Raw genomic sequence first — 25,749 nt, 5'->3', positions numbered from 1 at the left:
TGACGATATCATCCAGGACAAGTTGCTGTAAAAGTATTGCTAGCGTGACACGAGAGTCATGAGATTCTCTTACGTTTATGAGTTCAACACCAAAATCACTGAAGCTTGAGCTAAAACTGCAAAAATCACTCTGGTGACATAATTTCAGAGACATGACCAAAAGGTTCGAAAAGAGATAAACATGTGCTTTGGCAAATTTTTCACTTTAAATATCATTTGCAATGTTCTTTTTTTCCTGTTGACTTCAAGACATATGACACTAGTATCAAAAAATGTTTAATTATTGTGACTTATTAATGAACAAACCTGTATGCTATTAAAATAATGAACATTTTATAGATGTTTCCTTAAGAAAAAAGTGCTTTATATGTGGATTCGAGCCAAAGCTGAACTTGACAGACCCCTGTATCACCGAGCAATGCCACCAGGCTACTGTGAACAATTACAGTGATGCAATCAGCTCCCGGTGAGCCATTCTATTGATTAGTTCATTAAGTCTGAACCCATAATCTGTTGCCAGGTCAGATGGGTTTGACCCATCAAGAGACTTTAAACCAGGGTCTTTAGGGAAATCTCAAAAACATATATACTCCAAGGCATAAGTAGAAATATTTTTTCATATTAATATTTCAGCGTGGAGAAGTAGCGTTCAGGACTGAACGCTACTTCTCCATGTTTGGTCCTGACTCTGGGGATGCAGAGCAGAACCAGAAGCAGAAGACTGGAGGGGTCCAGAAGGCTGAAACGGCATAACTTCATACCAACGGGTTTGCAGAACTGGGTCATTTTCTCTCGGTTAGTGTATCGATTGAGAGAGCCTGGCTAAAGAATTTTAATTCACATGAATCAAAGATGAAACGCACATATCACATGGAGATTGAAATACATGTTGAGCTCAAAGCGTTTACGTTTGCGGGCGTTCTTGTTCAACAGCGTCGTTTTTGTTTTTCAGGTGTCCCTGGTTGATGAAGGTCATCTCTCCTGCTGTGCCTCTCTACAATGGCCTGGTCTTCCTCTTCGTCTTGGCCAACTTCAGCATGGCAACCTTCATGGACCCTGGTATTTACCCCCGAGGTTTGTGCTTAACTCACACACCTGACCTGACTTTCTTCCCACATTCCTCATTCAAATCTCCGACAGCCACCTGCCCTGCTGCAGATGAAAACGAGCGTTTCCGTCCCCCGCTAGGCCACGAGGAGAAAAGTTTATCAGGGCCACATTTATCAAAGCGCTAAGCTGCGGTACACGGTGTTTCACTGCAATGTGCTCTTAAATGATAAGAACCTGTCAGGAGGAGGTTATCATGTTTCTCTTCACAAAGGGGGAATAATCAGCAGGTTGTGAAGACTGTTCCCGTCTCTTCCTGTCACATCCTGTTGGCAGCCCAAATTAAATCATAATAATTAAAACGCTGGCACGTAAAACTCAAAAAAAAAAAAAAAATTAAATAAAATCTAGTCTATCTTGTCAAAGTGTTTGTGAAAGCATGATAGCATGAACGTCTTCCAAATGTTCTCTTTTTTACATTTTTATTGCCTTTGGGGGAAATGCATTTTTTGTGTTGAAAATGGTTCCCAGGACTCTTTAAATAGCTTCAGTGTGAAAAGATTTATTTCTACTCTTATTAATCGTTCAGACGAAGGCTGACTTTTCTCATTTCAATAGTCAAAACTAGTGAAAAAGCATTTATTTTTGATTCAAGATAATGTTTCAAGTCAAGTTGCAATAAAATGTACAATTGTATATATAAAGATGTTTATTAGCAGTTATCAAAGCAACAACTTTCCTCAGATCTGGGTAAGACGTGCGTATGAATTTAATCCACTTGTTTTCCTTTTTATTTCTTTATTTTTAAAAAAAACCTCAAGTCTCTGCTGCCCTTACAGCATCTTCCCAGCAAAAACAACAAAGTCAGTAAGCAGGCAGTAATAGCAAGAGAGCGTTTGAACATTATTATACAGAATAGCTCATAAAATAAAAACTCTGTTTTACTTAAGCATTGGCCAGTTATCAAGGTATCAAAGGTCAAGTGAGGTTCTGAAAAGTCACAGTTTCAAAAAAGCTAAAATGTTCCCTGTTTCCACTCTTGTTGTTCTAATAGTCTTCAATCAGACAGACACCAGAGAAAAGATTGTTTATGCATCTTTTGGATTAAAAATAGTTCTCGGGACTCTTTAAATAGCTGCAGTATGAACAAATCTCTGATTTCGACTCATTAAATCGTTCAGATGAATCATTTTGGCGAAAGTGTAACGCTGTCCCAAGGCCAGAGTTATGCGCTCTGAGCCACATGTCGGTAAAACGGCTAACTGCAGGCTACCTGGCTACAGCATCTCTGATCAACAAGTAAATGCAACACACTTTGCGTAACAGGGTGGAAAAAGCTAAACACTATTAAAGCCCAAATACCATGTTTGGCTGAATAAACGCTGGAAACGCCTTTGAAGATGTAGTAAATGGCTGATTATTTTTGCCTATTTGCATTAGAGTTTGTAGAAGGGAAGCTGAGAGAGAAGACGCTCTCGCCCTGAGAGCTAATGTAACACAGCTAATCTCTTTCTGTGTGGCTGATTATTTCTGTGCTCTGCTTTTGTTTCGTCCCCCCCTCCCTTCTTTCTCCCTCTCTCTCGCTCTCGCTTTTAATTTACTTGCCTTGGTCCGCTTTCTGCCACAGAACCTACCTGGCTCTCCCCTCAGGTGTTATTGTACTGTGAAATTATTTTCTCATGTTCAGGCTTCAGTTGAATGTACTCTTTGATCAGGTGAAAGACTTTCCCCTCCACACACACACACACTTTTCTGCTGCAGCTAGAAAATAAACACTTTGTGCTTTCAGTCACAAGGTTGGGTTTTACATAAACGGAACCAAAAAAAGAAACAGACGGTTGAAGGTTGCGCTTTTCGTTACCGTTCTCAGCTAAGAGTGAAACGAGTTCGTGGAGAACGAACACGCAGAGAAATAAAGCCAAGTTATTCACTCTGTACATGAGTCACAACATTCCCATTAATCTGTGTTAATGCTCGCAGCAGACTGAATAGGTCACGTCCACAAAGAAACGTCCGCTTCTCTCGGCGCGTTTGCTCTCGCCGGAGGCGGCCGGCAGCAGGGACGAGCTTCGTTTAAGGTGCTTCGCCGTCAGACGGAATCAACGAGGAGAAGCAGCGTTCAGCATCTATGCACCACAAATTTGGAACAAACTTCCAGAAAACTATGAAACAGCTGAAACACTGACTTCCTTTAAGTCTTGACTAAAACCGCCCCTGTTTAGAGTTGGATTTCACACGTAATCAGTTACAAATTTAATGATTATTGGCTGAGAGTGTTGCAATTGTAGCTACATATTAAAAATGTTTTATTTGCGTTGTCGTGGCACTTGACTAAATGTAGTTTTTGATTATTGATTCTATGTTGCATGACTTTGTGTTTTTGTGTTTATTGTGTAAAGCACTTCGAAATGCCTTGCGGCTGAAATGTACTCCACAAATAAAATTTGATCGATTGATAAATCAAAACCGCGCGTCTTTCCGTGCGTCTGCATTCGTCACACGGGAGCGAGCTAAGCAATTTTCCTCCTGATCCGTCACGGGCATCTCTGCACCCTGACAATGTCTCTCTGCGTGTGTGTCTGTGCGTCTCGCAGCTGACGAGGACGAGGACAAGGACGACGATTTCCGGGCGCCGCTTTACAAAAACATGGAGATCAAAGGCATTCAGGTCCGGATGAAGTGGTGCGCCACCTGCCACTTCTACAGGCCGCCCCGCTGCTCACACTGCAGCGTCTGCGACAACTGTGTGGAGGTGTGTATGTGGGGACAGAAACGGGCCCCGCTTCAGCGCACTTGCAGCCTAAACGTGTGCCAAGGTTAGACTGAAAGTTAGACTGATGACAGCATTTATATCCCAAATGTCAGAAATGACCGATTCAGCAGCCCTGTGAAAAATAACGCTTGTTTTCACCTAATACGTGTTTGGAGATTGGTTTATCTCGCAAGAACACAAAGAAATTGGCAAGAGAGCAGCGGTAAGTGACCATAGCTACCGGCTCTTGGCCGTCTCATCCACCTAACGGTGTTATCAGCAACAGCTTTTAAAATCCCATCTCAAATAAATTCAGAGAGATATCCACCTCTACTCACAGCGCATCACAACTTCTCACATTCTTTTAGGTTTGGTAGATGGAGTTTCTAATAATTAAACTAAGAAATGTTTGAATATTTGCCAAAAAAAATGTCCCAACTGCATTGTTTACATGCACTATACAGATTGACATCATTTTTCCTCACTGTCTCACATTAGCAGTTAAATTGTTTAATTTGAGAGGCTGTTCAAAATCATACCTGGAGCATTGCCTCGATTCTTTCATGCATGTTTGAGAAATCCTTTCGTCTCCCTTGGCAACCATTCAGCTGTGCAAAACGCCAAGGTGGACCAAGCTCCGCCTTAAGGGACCAAGCTCCTCCTCCGAGCTGTAGTTTCCAAGCACCTCACAGAGCAGAGCCTGTGACTCCCACACTCAACTCCTGCAGACTAGCTATCAGTAATTAGCAAACAAACGGTGTCACTGCATATCTGCTGGGCTCATTATAGGAGCTACTACTCAGTAAAATGCTGGTAAAAAAAAAAAAAAAACGTTAAAGGGTCAACAGAGGAGCGGTGCTCTGATGACTTCCTGAAGGCAGAGTTTCAGACAGAACAGGATGTTTTTAAAGAAACATGTTCGACATAAACAATTTTTAGAACAGTTGGAGGTAAAATTGTTACTTGACTGATCTATAAAATGACACTATATGCATTAAAAATACATCCTGCTGCTCCTTTAAGATTCTGAAGTTTGCATAAATTTCATGGGTGTTTTTGGTAGAATCGTCTTTTGACTTGAGTCACATATTTTGTATTTCTTTCTTCCAAGGGTCTTACAATGTCTTCCTCCGCTCTCCTCAGGATTTCGACCATCACTGTCCCTGGGTGAACAACTGCATCGGTCGGAGGAACTACCGTTACTTCTTCCTCTTCTTGCTGTCGTTGAGCGTTCACATGGTGGGAGTTTTCTCCTTCGGCCTCATCTTTGTCCTCCACCACAAAGAAAAGCTGGGAGGACTTCACACCACCGTCACGTATCCTTTCACTGCCGTCGTGCCAAACTGCAGTGTATAGACTCTAAAAAATCCCCTGGTATATTGATCGATGATGGCCGCTGAGCAGGATTTCCGCGTTACGCCTTGACTTGTGCGTTACCAGCATGGTGGTGATGTGCGTGGCGGGGCTGTTCTTCATCCCGGTTATGGGCCTCACGGGCTTCCACATGGTGCTCGTAGCTCGGGGTCGAACGACTAATGAACAGGTGAGGGGCGCCGATAAACGACTGCAATGAAATCCACGCACGCTCGTGTTTCTGGTCGTTCTCCTCCGTCTGTAAATATTCGCGTGCGCGTTTCGTGCGACCTTGTGACGCACTGTGCCCTCCTCAGGTGACGGGCAAGTTTCGTGGGGGAGTGAATCCATTCACCAAGGGTTGCTGTGGCAACGTGGAGTACGTCTTATGCAGTCCGCTGGCGCCCAGGTAACATGCAACGCTCCAGCGTGTGAGCGTACACACACTCGCATGCATTTGAGCTTTCCTCCCACCTTCCCGTGTGCGGCATGAGTCAGCACATGAATCCAGATGCGTTGCATGTGTCTGTGGCTCATTAAAAGCTCACGACATCGATGCCGTTTGCACAGACTGATCGGCCCCACCCAGACACTGCAGTGACGAACACGGGCTGCGCCTGGTCTGAGCCGGCTGCAGCCGTGTCCTGCATGTATGCGGTTCTGTCTGACAGCCGCCAGCAGAACCCTGCGGGGGGAAAAAGGCAGATGGCCGAGAGATTTCACTCACTCTGCACAGAAACGGCTGAAGGGAAGCAGAGGCAGTTAGCATGATTTGTCGTCCAACAGAAGGTCCTTAAAGTGAGCAGATATTTGAAATCCAAGTGAAATAAGGCCCCATTTCCCAGAAACGGTAAACACTTAAGATGTGCTCTGTTATCTGTACCTGCTGTTTTAACTGTTGCTTGGAGATTTTTGGATATTAAAGCAATCATTACAAGAAAGCACTTGTAATGATTTTTCTTTTTTTGTTTTTGTCTTCTTTTTTACAAATGTGGCAGCCAGTCAGGGGTGATGATTTAGAAATCTTGTATTTGCTTAAAAATACAAAAGAGAACAACTCCATTTCTAGTTTGTTGAGAAAAGAAAAAAAAGTAATCCTATCTTTTCCAAAAAATCTTTCTAATTTAGGAGTAATTTGTTTGCATTTGACTTGGTTCTCCAAACTTCACATAGCAAGTACAGCAGAAATATCCGCAATGCAGGATAACCCAAGTTACAGTTGAGCCTAAAATTGTTCAGATTTTGGTTTTCATTCAAGCAATAAGTTTATTTCTGACAGGAAGTCAAGGATAACAGCACAACATCTTTGAATGTATTTTTTTTTTATATCAGGTTTTAGCCTGGTCGCTGAGAGTATATGATTTAGCTAATCCCACCCGTTTTCCATTTTCTCTTGTTGAAAAGCGAAGAAAAAACATTTGCCTTCCAGATGTTTGACACCAACATTTCCAGTACGACTGGCACCATTTGTACAGAGTTTCAGCATGTTGGGTCTAAAGTTCAGCACCTGTCAGGAAAACCGAGTCCTGGATGAAGAGCCTGTCTGTTCACGTGCCGCCGTTTTGTACAGGTACGTGTCGGACCCCAGGAAGACACCCCACGTCAAAATCCAGCCCCCGTTCATACGACCGGACCTCTCTGACCGGCAGATCACCGTCAAGGTCAGCGACAACGGCATGCACAGCACGATAGTGAACTCCAAGGTGAGTTACCGCTGAACTCGACCCTCCGAAACCCACATCATCCCATCAGCCTTAGAAACAACTCCATCCTCCGTCGGTGACACACTTCCCCGTTTTTAGACAATAGTTAAGTCCTTTATATCAGAGCATTTTCCACGTGAAAATGGAGATTATCAGACTCTTTGACTTCAAAAACAACTGACTCAGAAAGGAGACAAAAAATCTTTTGGTTATGACTCGGAAATTTTGTTCCGTTCGTCTGGATTCAGTGCGTAGTTACATTATTTAAAAAAATAAATAAAAAATAAAAAACAAGGCCATGGCAAACGTTTTGCATTTATGGTTTTGCGTCTCAGTCAGACATCTTGCTTTTGTTGACGGCATGGAGGTAGATTCACTGACGCACAGTGATGTCAATTAAAGGAGCTCTTAAAGACAACATGTTCCGAGAATCTGGTTAAATGTCACCGCTTTTAAGTCGCTTCATAGCACACATAAATAAGGTCTTTTTCTGCAGCTTTATGGGGTTTGAAAAAATTGTTGTACGCCTTGAACTTTTTCTAAAATGTTGTCATGTAATAACCACAAACTGCTCCATCCAAACCCAGCAAGCCGCCTGAGGAAGATTCCACTCCTCGCAGTGCTATGCAGGCATAAACGTTGATTAACAAAATACTCGTGGAAGATGCATGAAAAATGTTTCATCGGTTTCCACTTAGAAAAGAATGCATTTAACGCGAGCAAGTTGAGTCGTTGCTTCATGCAGCCGTCCGTGGGAGTTGCATTATTAGTGCATCCTTAGCAACAACAGATGGTCCGCTCGGTTAAACGTGCCAACCCCCTCTGTGCCCCCCCACCTGTTCTGGATGCCTCTAACTCTCCCTCTCCTCCTCGCAGTCCAAAAGCAGCATCGACGGCCTGGACGGCAAAGAAACCCAGCCGCCGCTGCCCCCCAAAGCTGACAGGTACAACCAGCTGAAAGGCCAGCTGACGTCCAGCGAAGGTACGACGCTCCTTTGCACTTCTGGTACTCATAATCCGATCGTGGTTCGTCTTTTCTGGTAGCGTTGCACCAAAAGACAACTTTTCCAAACTCCGTCCGTAGATCACAAGTGTCCCAGTTCTTGGAGTTGGCTCTGGATAAGCCTCACGACGAGTTCATGTTTGTTCCAACAATCTTTGGTCGTTTTAGTGTTCGAGCCAAGGAACTGGCTTGATCCGTATTGAAGAGACCAGCTCTGCACAGAGAATCAGTGTGTGTTTGGGGGTGGGGAGGTGGAAAGAAATGAAATGAATCACCACCCTTTCTTTCTTTTGTGGGTTGTCAGAAAACTATTTCTGCAGCTAACAAGGTTGTATAAATCGGTGTGAATGGTACTGAGTAGGTAGAGTGCCATTCATCAGCATGAGGTGTCAGAGAGGGATAAAGCAAGCAGGTTAGCTACTGAATATCCTCAGTGTCATGCTGCATTATGTCAGGGAGGGAACACTTCTTGATTATCCACGGAGCAACACTGCCATCTGGTGGTGCTTCAAAGTGCTGCTGGTGTTTCTGAAGCGTATTTGTTGAAAAGGGTCCAATCATTTTGTCAATTTGTCATTAAAGGGGCAATTCTGCAGTCCCTGCTGACTCGTTGGGAATCTAGCGTTAACAGCGGACGACTAACAGCCCTGACTATCTTTTCTCCTGCCACTATAACATCAGGATCTGGAAGTTTATTTTAAAAACTTTAAAATAAACATGTTTAGTAGTTTAATAAGCTATCAAACATCTTTAATAGTTGTTAACGTGACATGGAAGAATGAACTTCAGAGCCAGTCGCATCACAGCCATTGCAGTTGACAGCTTATCCTCACTGCATTGCCTGTAAAGTTTGAATGAAATAAAAAACAGAGTACCGAGTGACGTGCAGGCATCATGGAAAAATATTCTATAATGATAAGATGTTTTAGATTGCTGTTTTCACCCAGTGGTTTGTACTACAAAGTACCTATTTAACCAATTCTGATTATTTTTTCTTCAAAATCGCTGAGTTTTCGCATTTTCCCATTCAAATGCTCGGAAGCGAAGCCGGTGAGGCAGCAGTGAGCTGAGCCTGCTAAAAATCATGTCATGTTTAAACTGATTTTCCATAATTTAGCTTATGTTGGTGTTTTTGTCACCAGTTGTGTGTGTAACGTGTTTCGTGTGCTGAGATCAGAAACCGCAGAGAACAGATTCGAGGTGAGGCAGGCAGTTCTCTTGCCTCATGGCAGGGGGCGCTCATGATCCCAGACATTGTGACTCCACAACTGCAGAGTAAGAGACAGTAACTGCGAGCTAGCCGTGAAGCTAGCCATACGGGAAAAGTCAAGTGCAGCGATATATTTATAGTTTTCTCCTCTTACCACAGCAATCACTTATTAATAATCACACAATAAACATTAAGCGTAAAACAGTACTACTGCAACAGACGGACTGTTCTGCTCTTTGTGTGCGAAATATTTGATTTTCTTTTTGTGGCGTTGTTGTCAGTTGCTATGTCTGATTTTCATTAATCAGTGTCTCACCAGATCTGACCAACAGTACTGTCAACCATTTAAATAGTCATCTCAGCACGTTTGTTTTCTATCACCTTTTATGCTTTTTTTAATTGATTATTCGAGCACAGAGAATGTCGCTTGTATGAAACAAGAAAAGCAAAAGACAACTATTAGGTGTTTTCTTTGTATTTTTTGTTTCTACAGAAAGCTCTCTTTCTGGAAAGACCCACCCTTCCACGCCAGCTATGTACAGATTCAAGCCATCCTTTGGCACAATGCCGAAAGTCCACTACCACACTGCCGGAGAGAAGGTAAGTAGAGATCTTAACTTTTTTTTTTTTTTTTTTTGCTCTGAACTATTGTTTCAAGGTTTATGAGGATTGTTTTTTTCCCCCTTTGCTTCTCAGATCGTTATGCCAGATGGTCGAAAAAATTCTGCCATCTTGGAAGAAGGTGTGCGATCTGACTACCGATCTGAGCCAAATCTTGATCTGCCCGAGTATGCCAACGCTCCGCTCCACCGCACTTTCCAGTCCTCACCTCACCAGCTGGATGCTGATCCCACCAACTCCCGCACGCTCAGCCTGAAGCAAGGTCACCGCCGGCCAGAGAAGGGCCAGTTGCAGGCGCTGCCGCCCCAGACGGTTGCTTCCACTGCGTATAAGGGTGTTTTCTCTCCAAACACTCTCTCCAACCGTAACGGCAGTCTGTCCTACGACAGCCTTCTCAACCCCAGCATCTCTCCAGCCAGTGCCAATGAGTGCATGGCCCACCGGGGTATGCCATCCATGGGATTCCATTCACCCTACCTGCCCACCAAAATGTGCCACATCCGGGAATCTGAGATCCATAGACAACAGGTTGCTCAAACTTACAGTCCGGTGATGCCTCCCAGAGGTTTGGGCAGGCAATCCCCTCACCTAAGGGACAGAGAGCCATCTCCGGTGCGCTATGACAACCTCTCCCAAACCATAATGGCCTCCATCCAGGAGAGGAAGGAGAAGGAGGAGAGGGAGAAGCGGCAGATGCTGCATGGACGCTCCCAGACCCATATCTATGCCCAGGACTCTGGCGTGTTCGACGCAGGTTACGGTCCACCCACCAATGTCAGCTTCCTAGATGGACCTCGTGGGTACGGGTCTCGAGGCCCGACACCGCCAGCGTACGGTGGCTCCAGGGACAATCTGATGGGGGTCGGGCTGGCAAACTACGGCCAAAGAACCCCCGTATTGCGTCACGCTGGTACCACTCTTGGCCGGGCCCCCAGGACTTCATCCACCTCCTTACACACAGACCACAGCAGCTCTAATAGCAGCCAGGGCAGGGCCCCCAGCCACGAAGGCTCCTACCGCTCCCCCACCCACAAGCCTCGATCCCCAGCCATGCCCCGATCCCCCTCCTACTCCCACCAGAAACTTTCCTACATCAGCGCTCACGACAGGACAGACTCCCCTTGGTTAGGGGGCCAGAGGTATGAATCCTGACATTCCCCCCCTCCCAGGGGGCTGCATGCGTTGTAGCGATCGAGTGGGAACTGGAAGCCCTGCTTGTTCTGGTGATCACAGCCAGCAGTTCATCACCTCTTATGTGTTATGCCTAACTGAGGCAACTTGTAGCATCTTTGTCTTGTTGATGACATTCTGTTCTCCATTTATTAATTTGTTCTCTCGATGTGACTTTGCACATGTCCTGTATGATTGCCTTCTAGAAAACACCTTTTTTTTCTTCTTCTTCTTTTCTTTCTGAATTTGTCTATTTAATAAAAGATCCGAGTCCCAGTTTCGTTTTCACGAGCATGCCTTCGTTTCCACCACTTGTCTCCCATCTCCTTTTCTGTCCTCTAACAAAACGCACCAAAATAATCCTCCATGCTGCTGTTGAGATTTCATTCTTTGAGATCCGAACAGGTAACCTGCATGTTTCCGCTCTTCGTTCTGCGTTGAAGCGCTTTAGCTTTTGGTGTTGAATCGTCTTCGTTTTTGTCTCCTCTTTCCACTTTAGAGACGCCATGAAAGCTAACGGGCAGATGGACTGCCACCTGAGCCCCAGTCGCCACGGTAACGTCAAAAAGGTGACGGGCGTCGGCGGCACCACATACGAAATATCTGTGTGAGCGAGGAAAGCACCCTCAGCTTTTTCACAGCGACGTCGCCGTGCAGAGGAGAAATGGTCTCTTTAGTACCCGGTGATGTGATTCAACTGTCCAATCAAAGGAACTCAGTGTGTGATGCTGTCAAAGCAATACCGTATCAATCTGTGCTGACAGAGAAGAGTAGTAGAAAACACAAAAAACAAAAAAAACCCACCTCAACAAGTGATGTGTGTGTGTGTGTGAGCTTGAAGGCTTTTGTCGTCAATAACTGACTCGCCATCTTGGTCGGTGGAACCGGAAGTCCGGGCAGCTTGTCGTGAGGCGGCTGCTCCGGACGCCCGAACCTCGGCAAGAAGACTGCTGCTCGGGTCCGGCGCGGCAGGAATTCATGGTGCTTCACTTTTTCTCCTCCCGTACCGCTCACATGGTCTCCGAGTCTTCAAGGCTTTGAGAGTTTAGGAAACATAACAGGAGTGGAAAGAGAAGGTGAAGGTTTTTCTCATCTCGTCTGATGGTTGCATTCCAAATTCAGTTGCTTTTGATTGAAGAAAGGAAAAGATAACCTTTTTGTTTGTTAAAAATATTTTTTTCTCAGGAATTAATGCAACCAGCAGACATGCTAGTTGACATAAATTCATATATAATGAATGTGTTTTGTTTTTCTTTCTTCTTCTTGAGGTTTATTGCAGGTTATTTAGGGCTTTCTTTTGCCCTTGTACCTTCACAAAAAGGGCAGTATGGAGCTGTAAGCCCTTGTTTTTCAGAGGCTACCCTACAACACAAGAGCTGGGCTGGTATGTTTGCATTCTGAAGTACAACAATACCTCATCACAATATTTCTCACGGACTCCAGATAAGTTCAGACTTGCACAGCCCCAGAAAAACCCATGTTTCATCAAATAAAGGACAAAAAATATATAAATATGTCATTTAAAAATGAGTCAAATAAGGTGTCTTTTTGATACAATTTTTGTTTTTTCTTCCTTTAATGTGCCCAATGGCTTAAAAACAATGTTTGATACATATTTTTATACCTACATTTGGTAGGATTTTAATGTTTAAAGTGAGGCGCTCCTGATAGATATGCTTAAAAATGAAGAAATTATGAAATGATTTCATCTTTGCTTGCAGTAGCATAACATAAACCCGATTTGTTTTTTTCTGAAAAACGACACCTTTAACTTGAGTATATTCATTCAGTTGGAGGTAACCCACCGCCCTCAAATCCCCCTCCCAAAAAAACTATACATATATGTATTTGGGTTTTTTTTTTCATCTGGATAAATATACTCAAAAAATGACTGTCAAATTATGCTACTGTGGCAAAAGATCAATTTATTTTAAGGGTTGTTTTTTTTTAACACATCTTTACCAGAGTTGCCAGTAAATGTGTCCAGGTCTGTAAATATATCATTGCCATGAATTCACGAGACGAATCAGATCGTGGATAATGGGTCAATTGAAATTTTGCTTGTTTTATGTTGCTGTGCAAGAATAAGTCTCTGGTAAATCGTAACTGACAGATTTGTGTTTTGGAAATTAACGTCAAAGTCACGCGACTGGTGAGCAGTCACGTGGTCCTGATGGTCAAACATTACAGGTCAAGGAATGTGCATGTCATTAAAACTGCCTTGACTTATCAAAGCCAAACGTGGCCATGCTTCTCTGCATTGACATCTGTGCTTAAGTAGAGTGGAAATGATCGGACAGTTGTGCAGACGCTGTCTGGTACAGCGCGTCGACGTTTTTCTTTACTGTCGAGATGTGAAAACCTGAAGGCAGACGTTAATACAAGCTACATGTCAGATTTGTTTGCGCTACAAGAAAAGCCACCGTTGCCTTTTTTTTTTTTTAAGTGAAGGAACAGTTTCCTACACAGCTAAGTGTGTCTGAAACTCTGCTGAGAGACAATGAAATGCAATCTATCAGATTGAGCAGAAAGTGACTCTGGAGAGCTGTCTGGGCTGAGTGAACCTTTTAAACTGCAAAAGAAGAAGAAAAAAAGCAGGGCGACTCGAAACTCCAGCGCCTCTCATCTGGTTGGTTTAAATTTCTCTGAAGTTCAAAGCAGAAAAACCAGAGGCTGTGGTTGTCATTTGCTAGGGTTGAACCTTTGCAGTTTGACCAACCTGGGTCTCACCCAGCTGCCTTAAACTGAACGTTCTTGATAGGCTGTGGTCAACAGGGCTATTTTGGCAAAAGTGATGGTTGGGTGAACCAATAAAACGTAACAGTTGTTTTGTTTACTTAACTCCTGTTTATGGTGACTTTCAAGCCCCGGTCTGACCATGTCTCCAAGTGCAAACAACCGTCATTCCACCTTAAGGTGACGACTGCCGTTACGCCAGTGTTTCTTTCCTATGATGGACATCACTGCAGGTCAGGGCCCCATTCCTGACGGTCGACAACGACCAACCATTTTGTTTCAAAGACATGTATGTATAATAGAGAAAACACAATAGCTGTATATGTGTTCCTAGTTTTGTGAAGAGGAAATATTCCCAATGACCCGAAAGAATAAAATTCCCCAACTCTAAGCGAATCTGATTCATTCTTGATAACCACCTGCGAGAGGAGCTGATGTTTTATATGAACTGCGTCCAATAGGGGGCGCCAGAGATCAATATGCTCAAATCACCACAGGCACACAGTCGAAGTGGTGATTTGAGCAAATTGAGCACTACCGCCCCCTTCTGGACGGCATTATGATCACTACACCACAGACTGTTGTCAACAATTATTTTAGTTTATTCAGACATTTGAATATTTGAATAAAAAACCTCGTAAAGTAAAATATGATAAATGCTGTCAAAATGCAAATTTTTCTAAGCACAAGCCAGTTTATATCCTATATAGTTTTACAGTAATTTACAGAAACTGAACTTTCATTACATATTTTCTTATGTTTGCACTGAGACTGGAGTCAAGCGCCACCAGAAGAAAAACAAACCATATCCATCACATGAGCTTTAGCTGTTGCATTGCGTTGACCAGACAGAAGTTTCTTACCTGGACGGTTGCCCAGAGATCTAAAGTTTCTCCATAAGAGTAAATTTTATTGGGTTTTCTGACGAGCTTCATGGAGCCGCTTTTGTTTTCCAGCAGGATTTGCAATTATCTCACATTGTAAAAATGACCAATGGTCAATGAAGCGCGCAAGACGAATCACTCAGAACTGAGTGAACATGCTGTAAAGCACATGGACAGTTTTTAGTAGGGAGACGTTTCAGTACTACAAGTCCTTTTTATTTTTCTGATAATATTAAAGTTTCCTACAAGAAAAGTGAGTTTTCATTCATTCTAGCAACAATAAAGCTACAGTTACAAATTTGAAAACACATTTAGTTTTCAAATGATGTTTCCGATGACATTTTCATTTACCGATGTGGGTTCTCATACATGGATACAAGCGTGTGATCTTTGCCAGCTTTTATTTGAAGGTGGAGGAAACATTTCAGTTCATCTGAGTGCAAACAAAGAGCAACATTTCATCCATATACATGTATTTACAGATGCACTGGCACTTGGATGCACTGAAGAGTCAAGGTAGAGAGAACGTATTTGGTGGAAAGAAAAAAAACAAAACAAAAAACAAAGGAGCGGGCGGTGAGAACACAGAACCAAAATGGGGCGCACTCTGTTACATACACTTTACATGCTTTGAAGTCTGGGAATGTCATGAGCTAAAAACATACAAACTTATCTCCTGATGAGAAACACGACTCAGGGGAAGAAAAAAGAAAAAGCTGCACAAATTAATGAACCGTTTTTACTTTGGACTTCAAGACTTTTTTTTAAAAAAGAAAGATTCTTCACTAAGTGGTGGACACTGTGACTTCAAAACCCTCGTCTGATGCTCCCCAACTGTCCTCTTTTAGTCAGACTGAGCTAAACCGAGGGAAAAACCCACTCGGAGACGTCTTCACCTTGCCATCTAATAGTGGAAGTGCGGACAGGACGCGCAGGGAGTCGTCAGTGGGTTTCACCTTCAAAATGCGCCTCCATAATGCCTGGTTCCTGACCTGGTGCTGCTAATGAGCAGGCTACATTATCCCCCCTCACCCTACAAATGAACTCCGCTTCAGAATAACAAAAAGAACGAAAAAAATACCCCAATGTGGGAATCATCGCTATCACAAGCCTCTTTTCACAGTTTGTTAATAGTAATGTCCAACTCTCAAAAAGCAAGGGTGGAAAAGTGTGGGCTTCCACTGAGCAAAACGGGAACAGGGTCAGAGAAAAATATATATTTGTTTTTAACTTTGTTTCTGATATTTTCTCCAGTGGCTTCAAGGACTTGTGATCTTGAGGCAAAACAGATTTAAAAGAAAAAACAAAAAACTAATATGCAAGAGTCCAAATTCAGTTCATAGAGTCTATTGTAGAAAAAGAGGAAAACTGAAAAAAACAAACAAAAAAAAAACTGAAGATCAGCAAAGCAAGTTCTTGGTTCTTAATTCTTCTCAGCTTTCACCTCATTTTTCTCATCTTCATTTTTAGTTTCCTTTTTGTTCTCTTCCTTCTTTCCCTCAGAGGCTTTATCTTTGACTGAAAGCTCCTCCAGCTTCTCTGCCACCTTGTTGGCACCATCAGTGTTGCCTGTGGCGAAAACAATAACGTGAACATTTTTAGCAAATTTTCTTATCTTAAAATGTGTTGATTTCTATGACTGCGTTTTAAGGCCATTGTAGATAGAAAGAGTTTCTTGTTAAAATAATAATAAAAATTCTTGAGTTTTTTATTTTTCTGGCAAATTTGCCACTTTTCAAATTCAAATTAATGCGAGTTTTGGGTGCAAAGTTACTCTTCTTTATGATTATTGAATCTACAACGGCCCTAATCCGCCGTCATAAATTTCCATTGCTGGTACAAAGTGTTTAAAGAAAAAAAAAGAAGTAAAAATCCATTTAAAAAGAAGCCAAAATGTAGCAAAATGCAACACTAGCAGACTTTTAGCAAAGCTAGTCGTGTCACATTCTGCATGTTTATGTAGCAGACAGAAAAAGTCCCAGGCTGGAGTTAGCAGCAAAGAACAGAGTGTGTCTGCATTGCATTTACATTTTAGAATGAGTTTTTGTTATTCATGTCAGTTCATTTGGTAGAATTCAATTTTTTGTTGTAAATAAATTCTACCAATCATCATCCAGCTAATCTGGGGTCCTGGAATGAATTACTGTTATGATGTTAATGATATTATTGTTTCATTCAAATGTGTCTACAACTGTAAACAGCACACTGAAACGTACCAAATAATCTAGAAAAATCTAAAAATGAAGAAGGTTTATGGATTATGTACCTGATCCCTCAAGTTGCTTTTTCACTTCCTCTTTGCACTCATCAAATTTATTCTTGAACTTCTGCGCATCTGTTGAAGGAAATTGCAGTTTGTCAGCTAAAGCAAACAGGAATACTGGATGCTACTCACTGGATGCTACTCACTTTCTGCATTTAAGAAGCGTATTGCCAGGAGTTCTGGTTTTGGACATTCATCTGCGTAGTCTGCTAGTGTGTTCCACACCCATGCTCTGTCACTGCCGGAGTTGGGCTTCAGCTCCATCAGCGGGCTGACTGCGGTTCACAGGAAGGTCAAACTGTTACAAAGGCACAACCGACTGGAGGTACGTCTGTGCGGACAACACCGCTTCACAGCGGATAATTTAAATCAATGTGAAATGTTAGCTCAGTCCAGCAGAACCGCCTAAATGTGCTACAACATTATTTGCTTTAACTTTTCTCTCCTAACTAACAAGTAGGAGGTGAAATTTATTGCCTTATCTTGATCAATTCTGTGTCATGATTATTTTTGATTTATCTTTGACATGATAAATTCCAATTAATGAAGTTTAAAATCCCTCATCACTGCTCTTACTGTTGGGATTGTCAGTTCTACTAGTTTCTCCACTGTTTGTTCAATAAAAACCAATACATTTGAGAAACCTGCTAGCACTTGCAGCTTAGTGATACAAATCAAAATTCTTTATGTGACTGGTGTCCTAAAGAAGAGCACTGGAAATGAGAAGGTTCTTCTAGAGTGACATCTGTTTGTGGGGATCTGAATGCTGTTTACAGCCGCACAGCAAAAAACAAAAAAAGTTGCATACAACTTTTATTGTCATCACAATAGTACCACAAACTATTGTGATAAAACTTTAAACTTTACTAGCAAGTGTGTTGAAAACAAGGCGTTCATTTCTGATTTTAATTTTATTATGTTATTCAATTAGATGTAGGCATGGATATGCTTATATAATAACTTGGGTTAGAAAAACTAAAGTCTCATGGTATAAACACACACACAAAAAAAAGCTCAACTTTAATAAAAAGAAACAACCAGGTTTCCTTCGGGGTATTATAAGACTGGTGGGCTGCCAGGCTTTACATGACTTCCCGTCAGGCTAAGAGTCGTTTGTTTATCTCAAATAGTGATGAACAAACCAACATAAAAAACTAACTAAATAAATAAAACTCCTAAACTGGAAAATATTTTAGCGATTCCTTGTTGGATAGCATTCGGGAAGCTGACTCACTCTGATGATTGGCACAGATCTTCAAAGTTCGGTCTCTCCTCATCAGGAGGCGGATCGTGCCCTTCTCTTTGTGTTTCAGCAGCTTCACGTCCCCCGTCCCCCTCTCCTTCCACTCGGGAGGGTCGTTCTCAGAGGCAAAGCGATACAGTTTGGCTCGCCTGGGTAGACAGCAACACTTTGTTTCAAAGACGCAGATGCAATTGAAGCGACAGCTTGGTGAAGAGTTTTTTTTTTGTCTGCTTACTTCTTCGACTTGCACTAGACTTAAATATCAACCACATATCGATATGGTAAGTGTTGCCTTCTGGAATCTAAACAAAGCTTGGATTTTAAAATATTTACTCAACAAATTGCTGTGCATTTTCACCCAACGAGATACAAACTGAGATGCGAAAACTTGCGTGGCAAAAAAACCCTTACATTTTAAAGAGCACCTCTTCATCCTCTTCTAATGTTTTAACATCCTGCTCAGGAAGAGACACGATGGGCTCAAAGTGGGGATCATGATTAGTGTCCTCGGCTCCGTCTCCGGTGGTTTCGTGGTCTTCCTGGTCCTTTAGGGGAAAAGTGAAATTAGTTCCTCTGATAACAATGAAAAGAAATTCCCTGTCCAAGCAAAAACCTATATTTTGGGGTGTGCGTTATAGATTAAAACAGTTTAAAACAAAGTGATTTCAGTGAAGGCACTAAAGGTTCAATGGAGACCATGGGGGATGGAGGATTATATGTATAGCTTTTGCTACAGAGGCGGCAGACAAAGCCTTTTGTACATGACTGCTGCTGACCCCAGCTTACTGAACATCATTTGGCTTTGTGATAAAAAAAAATAAAAAAAAATGAAAGAAAATAACCCCAAATGAAGGAAGCACCCAAAACAAATAATTACAACTTTATAAGCGGAATTTTTGTGTTTGTTTTTAATAATGTGAAGGTGTGAACCAGCAGCTTGAAGACACAAGCTGCTGGTTTAGCTGGTGGGTAATAAACCTGGAGCTGACGACTGTTGTGATCTCATTGGAATTTAGCCAACAAACCGCTGGTTCACTTTAATTTTCTGTCAACTTGTAAAGTTACCCGGCTTATTAAATGGGCCTCCACCTTAGCATGCTAACAGCTAATTGCTAAGCCATCAGCCTAGTTAGACACTCCCTACCACACGTAAGGCAAGCGGCAACTTGCACATAATGACAGAAACATGAAGTGGAGCGAGACTCGTGTAACGTTACGCTAAAACACAGCAGCAAACGGGAGGTTCTTTCTTCAGCGCCCAACGATTAAAGCTAACACTAGCAAGCTAACGTTAGCTACCATAATAAGGAGACAAAGGTATGTAACGCTACCGAACCCGTCGTTTTTGTGCGGCACAATGAGTCGGTTCGGTTACCTGGGAAAAAAAATAATAATATTCATACATTATAGCAAAGTGTATTCGCTGCTTAATGACGCTCGTGAGTAGAGCAAGAAGGCTAACATGCTGACTGGCTGCACACTTCACAGGACTTCTTCTGAGCTCGTAAACCTCAACTCTAAAACGGCATGTTAAAGAAAATCCAGCATCTTCTGCGTCACTCGGCGCTTCTTACGGCTCTCCATGAAACTAAATCGATTCTCGTCATTTATCATGTCTGAAAATCCTCCCAAATATATTTTCTGCAGTCAAATGGCATACTTGTCGGCTCCTCTTTCCCGTTGCCCAAGTTTGTAAAATTTCCGCAACAAAATACACCTACCATCGAAAAATTCAGGCTTTGAATTAAAGCGTATTCATTAACTAACCTAAAAATCTCGTCCTTACCTTCGTATCTGCCATAATAAAGCAGATGTTAACAGATTATGGAAGTTGTGTGAGAGGTTCAAATCCCCAACTGGCTGCCGTTCGCGTTCTGCTGCTCTCACTTCCTGCTGGAGCTTCGCGCGCCGAATCCTCTGCGCATGCCTGCGCATGCCTGCGCCCAGCGTGACGGCGCGGGAGCAGCCCAGTTCTCTTCAAACCGCTTTGATTTTATTCCACAAAAAAAAAAAAAAAAAAAAAAAAAAAACGTTTTGGGGTGAAGTGATTGTTTCAATGAATAAAACGTCTCATCCACATTGACCTTGCTTTCGGAAATCAAACTAATCAAAAGCTAATTGTGTGGGACGACTTAATTCCCAAACAAAAACACACAGGGCATATTTTTCTCTGGAAGTCGGATAATCTCCTGAGAGACTGCAGGCATTGAAAGCAGCTGACAGTTTTGCCTTTAACAAAAGATGATAATTCAAATATGTCTAAAAGACTCACAGCAACCCATTTGCGTTTTCTAGCCGAACCTTTAAGGTGTCAAACTCCAGCCCTGGGGGGGGGGGGGGCCCGCTGCCCTGCAACTTTTAGATGTGCCTCTGCTGCAGCGCACTTGAATAGAATAATTAGGTCATTAGCAGGGCTCTAGAGAACTGATCTACACGAGGAGAAGGTCATTAAGCCATTTCATTCCAACGTTTTGTGCCTGTGGCACAGCTAAAAGCTGCAGGACAGTGTAGCCCTCGAGGACTTTGACCTGCTTTCACTAGAAAATGCACAAACACGTTTGGGATCCGAAACACGTTTTAAACGCACAAAAATCAAAAGCTATAAAACTGGTTCAAAGCAAGTGAATACAAATGTAATATATTACAATATAATGCATGATTATTGATTTGTATTTTTTTCACGCCAAGTTCTGTCTCGGCAGAAAAAAATAGAGCGTTTTTCTTCATTTATTAAGTATATTTTTCTTGCTCCAAATTTTGTGCTTACCTCTTTTTTTGGGGGCGTGAGATCATTTCTCCCCACCCCCTTGAAGCTCAATTGCGTCACAAATTACTAGATTTACGTCTTTAAAACTTCCTCTTTAGTCTTGATAAAAGTCAAACACGCATGGTTTTGCACACGTCTTCTGCACAGCTCTGCCTGAAAAGTGACGCTGTCGCTTTAAGAAACTCACGGTGGACGCTGCACGTGGTCGGACCAACATGGCGGCGCCCTGTTCAGCTTAGGTGGAAGAGAAATCGACGTTAAACAGGTGCGTGGAGGTAAGGCGCGTGGAAAACGTCCACTGCATACTATCGGGACCGAGTCACTGTTGACGCTGATGACGTTGAACATGAGCTGTGAAGTTCTGGATGTACAGAAATGCGCTCCTCTGTGCAACATGCGACTTCTGTGTTTATGTGAGCATTATAATCTAACTCGGGTGATGAAGGTGTGTTCAAGAGCCTTGGACAACCAGCACTCCTATTAGAAATCCTTATGTCAACATTGGACAACTATGAAAAACTAAAAGGTTACATTGAAGTTGGTATGATTGATATAATCTGATCAGACTGTTCACAATGTTTTTTAACTGTGCATGTAAATGCCTTATGATTGTGTTATGACAGCCCAAAGAGTGATGGCAGATCCGAGTGGTGTTGCAGCGTCAGAGGCTACATCCTCAAAGGAGGAGAAACCTGGAGATGATTTCACTCAACTCTCCAAAACCGAGGTCCCCAGCCCTGCTCCTCCAGCTGAAGGCAGCGAGGCCTCCTCAGACACCAACAAGTACCGTTACATCAAAGAAGACCTCTTCACCTCAGAGATCTACAAAGTGGAGATCAGGAACCTGCCCAAGTTCGTCGGATTCAACGACCTGAAGAAGTTCCTGGCCAAGCACGGCCTGAGCCCGCACAAGATCAAGCTCTTTGGCAAGCAGACGTTCGCCTTCGTCACTTTCAAGAACGAGGAGGAACGCGACAAGGCCATGAAGATGGTGCACGGCATGCAGTGGAAGGGCCAGGTCCTGAGCGTCAGGCTGGCCAAACCCAAAGCGGACCCCATCCTGAGGAAAAGGAAGCAAGGGGAGGACGAGGGGCAGCCGGCGTCCAAGAGAGCAGAGAGGGGCGATGAGGAGGAAGAAGAGCCGCTGAGCGTCCAGATAGCCAACGCCGTGACTCCTCTGTGGAAAGTGCCTTACGAGGAGCAGCTGAGGATCAAAGAGCAGGAGGTGGTGGAGGTTCTGCAGAGACTGGCCAAGTAGGCGGCGCCATTCGTCTGGATCCATATCAGATTAATTGTTTGTCACTGACTTTTGCGTTCATGCTCTTGATTCATTGTGACTAACCCATCGTGTTTTGATCTTCAGGGAGATTGGCGGCACCAACAAGGCCATGTTGCCGTGGCTCTTTGCGCAGAAAGGAAAATTCAACAAAATGTGTTGCCCTCTCGAAGCAGTTCGACCTTCTCCAACACAGGTATTTAACCCTCATTCCAATATTTAACTATTTAAGAGACCACACAAGAATGGGTTGTCAGTACCAGGAAGTTCCTTCAGGTCTTTTAGAAATGAGGTGTTGATGTCTGAACCAATAAATGCTCTCATTCAAAGAGTCTCGTACAACATGAAAACGTTTCTGCTCGTGTTTCTGGGTCTCGGTTAGACGGAGTACAGGAACAAGTGCGAGTTCCTCATCTCGGTGGGGGCGGACGGCGAGGATAAGACCATCGGCTTCCGCCTGGGGAAGTACAAAGGAGGCTCGTGCGCCGTGGTGGGACCGGCGGAGACCTGCCACGTGTCTGCCGAAGCCAAGAGGGTGGTCCACGAGTTCCAGAAGTTTATCAGGTGCTTCCACGGAGGATGCTGTCTTTTCAGATTTTTCCAAAAAATGATTGCAGGAGTTCTTATCCCAAGCTTGGAAAATGCCAGTAGCTTGTCGGTTTATGTATTTTTCTCTCTAACTGTGGAAACAGGACTACCAAGTACTCTGTGTACAGTCCTGAGACGTACGAAGGCCACTGGAAGCAGCTAACCGTGCGCACTACGAGGACCAAGCAAGCTATGGCGATCATCTTCTTCCACCCGCAGGCGAGGACACGTCGTCAGTTTAGCTGCATGTCATTTCCTGTTGAGTTCTTCCCTTGTGAAGCCCGTTCTATCTTCTCACAGAAACTTGAAGAGGAGGAGCTCAGCGCCCTGAAGGACTCCATGAAGACGTATTTTCTCGAAGGAGAGGGTAAAGAGAGCGGCATTACCTCCCTGCACTTTGTCCGAGAGGGTCAAAGGTGAGGAAGGCGAACTTGAATCAGTCCCCAGAGTGACCTGGACAGCGGAGTGAATCACGCATTTTCGGCTTTATCCAAAGGACGTCTCCCAACCTGGAGGACCTGCCCTGCGAGCTCGTGGCCGGAGAGAGCTGCATTCACGAGGAGCTGCTCGGCCTGAAGTTCAGGATATCCCCGCACTCCTTCTTTCAGGCAAGCAGGAGGTTCATGGCCACTTGATAACAGAAATAAAGTCAAATTTAAAGTCAGAACCAAACATGGAGATGCAGCGTTGGGTTTTGCAGAAAACTGCAAAACTGCTGAAACAATTGCTTTAAATCAAGGCTGAAACCTCCACTTTTTTAGAGTTCCCTTTGATTCATAATGACTGGGACACTGATCCAATATATTTGATGGATATATTTCAATGATGGCATTTGACTAAATGTACTGTGTTGTGTTTCCATGACGCAAAACACTTTTTTTAATTCTCCAGGCAAGTCCACCATATCGCACATCCTCCACCGTATGCAAAACGTGTCTTCTCCCCGATATTGATCTTTTTTGTCTGACACGGGTATTCCTTATGGAGTTTGATGCTGTTTTGCTCAGTCTCATTCCAGATCCAACACATTTGTGTTTGTGGTGGGAGAATTAGCATCATCCTCGTACTTAACAGATGCGCACAAGGCGACTGTACACCTATTCTTTTTGAGTAATTGTACTTAAAGATGGGTGCTGTGTGTTTGTTTCCAGGTGAACACAGGGGCTGCCGAGGTGCTGTACTCGGCCGTGGGGGAATGGGCTCAGCTCGACCAAGACAGCACGGTGTTGGATGTTTGCTGCGGGACGGGAACCATCGGCCTCTCGCTCGCTAAAGTGAGTTCTGTGTTTTTTACGTATCAATCACGTCTTCCTTGTCCAGGCTATATTGAACACATCCTGTGGTTGTGGAAGATATCAACAGCTACATGTTGAAGAAAGTCCATGGAGTTTCTAACCTTTTTTTCTTTTTAGAGAGTTAAAAAGGTGATCGGCATCGAGCTCTGTCAGGAAGCGGTGGAAGACGCCAAAATGAACGCCACGCTTAACGGTACGACAGCCGTTTCCTCGCGCGGACACCAACATGAAGTCACGTCTTTATTTTTTTTTCTTTGCATGTGAAGGTCTCAGCAATGTCGAGTTTCACTGCGGAAAAGCCGAGGACGTGTTCCCCAACATCCTGAACGCTCTGGTGTCCCCCAACGTCACGGCCATCGTGGATCCACCGAGGGCAGGCCTGCGTGAGTAGATAGGCGAGATGTGGTTGTTTTGAGCAGCGGCCATGAGAGTTTTTAAAATAATTTTTTCACAATTTTTTTATTAAATAGACACCAAGGTTGTCCTCGCCATCAGGAGAGCGGAACACCTGAAGAGGCTGGTGTACGTGGCGTGCAACGCCAAGGCGGCCATGACCAACTTTATCGAGTGAGGACTTTTAGCTTGTTTCTCCAGTGGGAAAAATTCTTTTTCATTTTAAGGAGAAGCATCACAGGTTTTCTGAAGCGTTTGAAATGACATACCCAAATCAAATCAGCAATTACAAACTATTGGAAAAGTTTAAATTAAAGTTAACCCTTGGGAGACTCCTTTAGTTTCGGAAAACATTAAGAGGCAACAAAAAATATTTTGGATTAGTTTTTTTTGTAACTTGCCAGCATTTTCCCTTTTCATTATAGAGTATATGAACGTTTTAGAAATATTATAAATAAGGCTACAAACTTTTAGAAATCATAGATGCAGCCTTGGTAAAATGAAGCTAATTTAAAAGTTTTAGTAGAAAAATAAAATCTACAAAACTGGGGATTTACAGTTTTTACTTACTAAGCTTATTTTTGCATGTCTAAAACTTTATTTTTTTACAATTCAATTATGAATAAATAAACAGCGATATTTCACTACAATTAGGGCTGGGGGATAGGAGAAAAATCTAATATCCTGATAGATTTTTGCTACATCACGATACACGATGTATATCACAATATTCTTAAAAGAGCTCCAATGTTATTTTAAACTATACTCCTCCAGCATGATGTCACCCACGCACATTCCCATCCTCATTTCCTGTATATGAGTTTAAAATATAAGCTCATATAAAAAGGGATGCAGTGTCTTTTTGACGAAGGTTCCTGGTGACATCTGTTTGACGTTTCCACGGATCCCAAACGTATCTTCTGTTTAACAGGTTAAAATCTGCACCTGGTGTTGGATGCAGTGAGGTTTTCTTGGTGAAACCAGCCCATGTCTAGACGGTGCTGGAACTATCCTTAACAAAAGGAAAGCGTGCGTTTTCTCAGACTCACGGTCAATGTTTTTGTCGTCCTCAGCTTGTGCAGAGCTCCCTCCAACAGAGTTCACGGCGCTCCGTTCCGTCCGGTGCGAGCGATGGCCGTGGATCTGTTTCCACAGACCAAGCATGTGGAGCTGCTTCTCCTGTTTGAAAGAGTGGACTACAACTCCCAGCAGCCTTAGCATCGCTTGGAAATGGATCAGCTGTACTTTAGCGCTTTCTGTTCTTAAATGTATGCACACTTAACTAGCATTTTTTCCCCCTCTCTTTTTTGGTAACAAAACAAAGTCTTGAAATGTTTTGGTTTGATACGCAGCATCTCTGGTGAAGAAGAACTCGCACAAACTGTGTGCATCAAGAATAAAGAAAGTTCTCTACCTCTCTGTGTGGCTGAATGAATTCAAGCACC

General features: G+C 43.2%; 3 protein-coding genes and 1 non-coding gene across 11 annotated transcripts in view; 2 read left to right on the top strand and 2 right to left on the bottom strand.

Moving 5' to 3' along the window:
- Positions 1–13,986, top strand: part of zdhhc8b (zinc finger DHHC-type palmitoyltransferase 8b) — a 61,350-nt gene extending 47,364 nt beyond the window's left edge. Inside the window, exons 2-11 of one of the 2 annotated variants that reach the window (XM_055050878.1) lie at positions 953–1,074; positions 3,642–3,799; positions 4,943–5,115; positions 5,240–5,342; positions 5,470–5,561; positions 6,723–6,813; positions 7,732–7,837; positions 9,562–9,668; positions 9,765–10,828; positions 11,359–13,986. In XM_055050878.1, the coding sequence (XP_054906853.1) occupies positions 953–1,074; positions 3,642–3,799; positions 4,943–5,115; positions 5,240–5,342; positions 5,470–5,561; positions 6,723–6,813; positions 7,732–7,837; positions 9,562–9,668; positions 9,765–10,828; positions 11,359–11,470 (2,128 nt within the window). In that variant the 3' untranslated portion in view covers positions 11,471–13,986. Of the gene's footprint in view, positions 1–952; positions 1,075–3,641; positions 3,800–4,942; positions 5,116–5,239; positions 5,343–5,469; positions 5,562–6,722; positions 6,856–7,731; positions 7,838–9,561; positions 9,669–9,764; positions 10,829–11,358 lie in introns of both variants that reach the window. The other variant, XM_055050877.1, reaches the window with a different exon arrangement.
- An 877-nt stretch (positions 13,987–14,863) lies between these two features.
- Positions 14,864–20,858, bottom strand: ranbp1 (RAN binding protein 1). Of its 2 annotated transcripts, none has more exons than XM_055050890.1 (6): positions 20,753–20,858; positions 18,397–18,530; positions 17,977–18,134; positions 16,889–17,017; positions 16,746–16,814; positions 14,864–16,048 (listed from the first exon to the last, which is right to left on the bottom strand). In XM_055050890.1, coding segments are annotated over exons 2-6 (504 nt in total). In that variant the 5' UTR covers positions 18,399–18,530; positions 20,753–20,858; the 3' UTR covers positions 14,864–15,902. The 2 variants fall into 2 exon arrangements, with proteins under 2 accessions (XP_054906865.1, XP_054906863.1); XM_055050888.1 differs by lacking the exon at positions 20,753–20,858 and adding an exon at positions 19,772–19,897.
- On the bottom strand, positions 16,369–16,496 carry LOC129373158 (small nucleolar RNA SNORA77). Its single transcript, XR_008607318.1, has one exon. It is a non-coding gene; the product is annotated as a small nucleolar RNA SNORA77 (small nucleolar RNA).
- On the top strand, positions 19,219–25,723 carry trmt2a (tRNA methyltransferase 2 homolog A). 6 transcript variants are annotated; one of them, XM_055050883.1, is made up of 13 exons: positions 19,230–19,302; positions 20,900–21,027; positions 21,376–22,006; positions 22,116–22,224; positions 22,411–22,592; positions 22,721–22,835; positions 22,917–23,032; positions 23,113–23,224; positions 23,768–23,890; positions 24,029–24,104; positions 24,178–24,294; positions 24,382–24,478; positions 25,378–25,723. In XM_055050883.1, the coding sequence occupies exons 3-13, from the start codon at positions 21,387–21,389 to the stop codon at positions 25,520–25,522; spliced, it is 1,812 nt and encodes a 603-aa protein (XP_054906858.1). In that variant the 5' UTR covers positions 19,230–19,302; positions 20,900–21,027; positions 21,376–21,386; the 3' UTR covers positions 25,523–25,723. The 6 variants fall into 6 exon arrangements, with proteins under 6 accessions (XP_054906859.1, XP_054906858.1, XP_054906857.1 ...); XM_055050882.1 differs by having other exon boundaries at positions 19,231–19,302; positions 20,900–21,017; XM_055050884.1 differs by lacking the exon at positions 20,900–21,027 and having other exon boundaries at positions 19,219–19,302.
- Positions 25,724–25,749: the final 26 nt, after the last annotated feature.

The sequence above is a fragment of the Poeciliopsis prolifica genome, unplaced genomic scaffold, assembly GCF_027474105.1.
Source record: "Poeciliopsis prolifica strain line A6 unplaced genomic scaffold, Auburn_PproV2 SCAFFOLD031, whole genome shotgun sequence".
Classification (NCBI taxonomy): Eukaryota; Metazoa; Chordata; class Actinopteri; order Cyprinodontiformes; family Poeciliidae; genus Poeciliopsis; species Poeciliopsis prolifica.
Note: the sequence above shows the minus strand (reverse complement) of the source record. Positions and strands in the feature narration are given on the sequence as shown.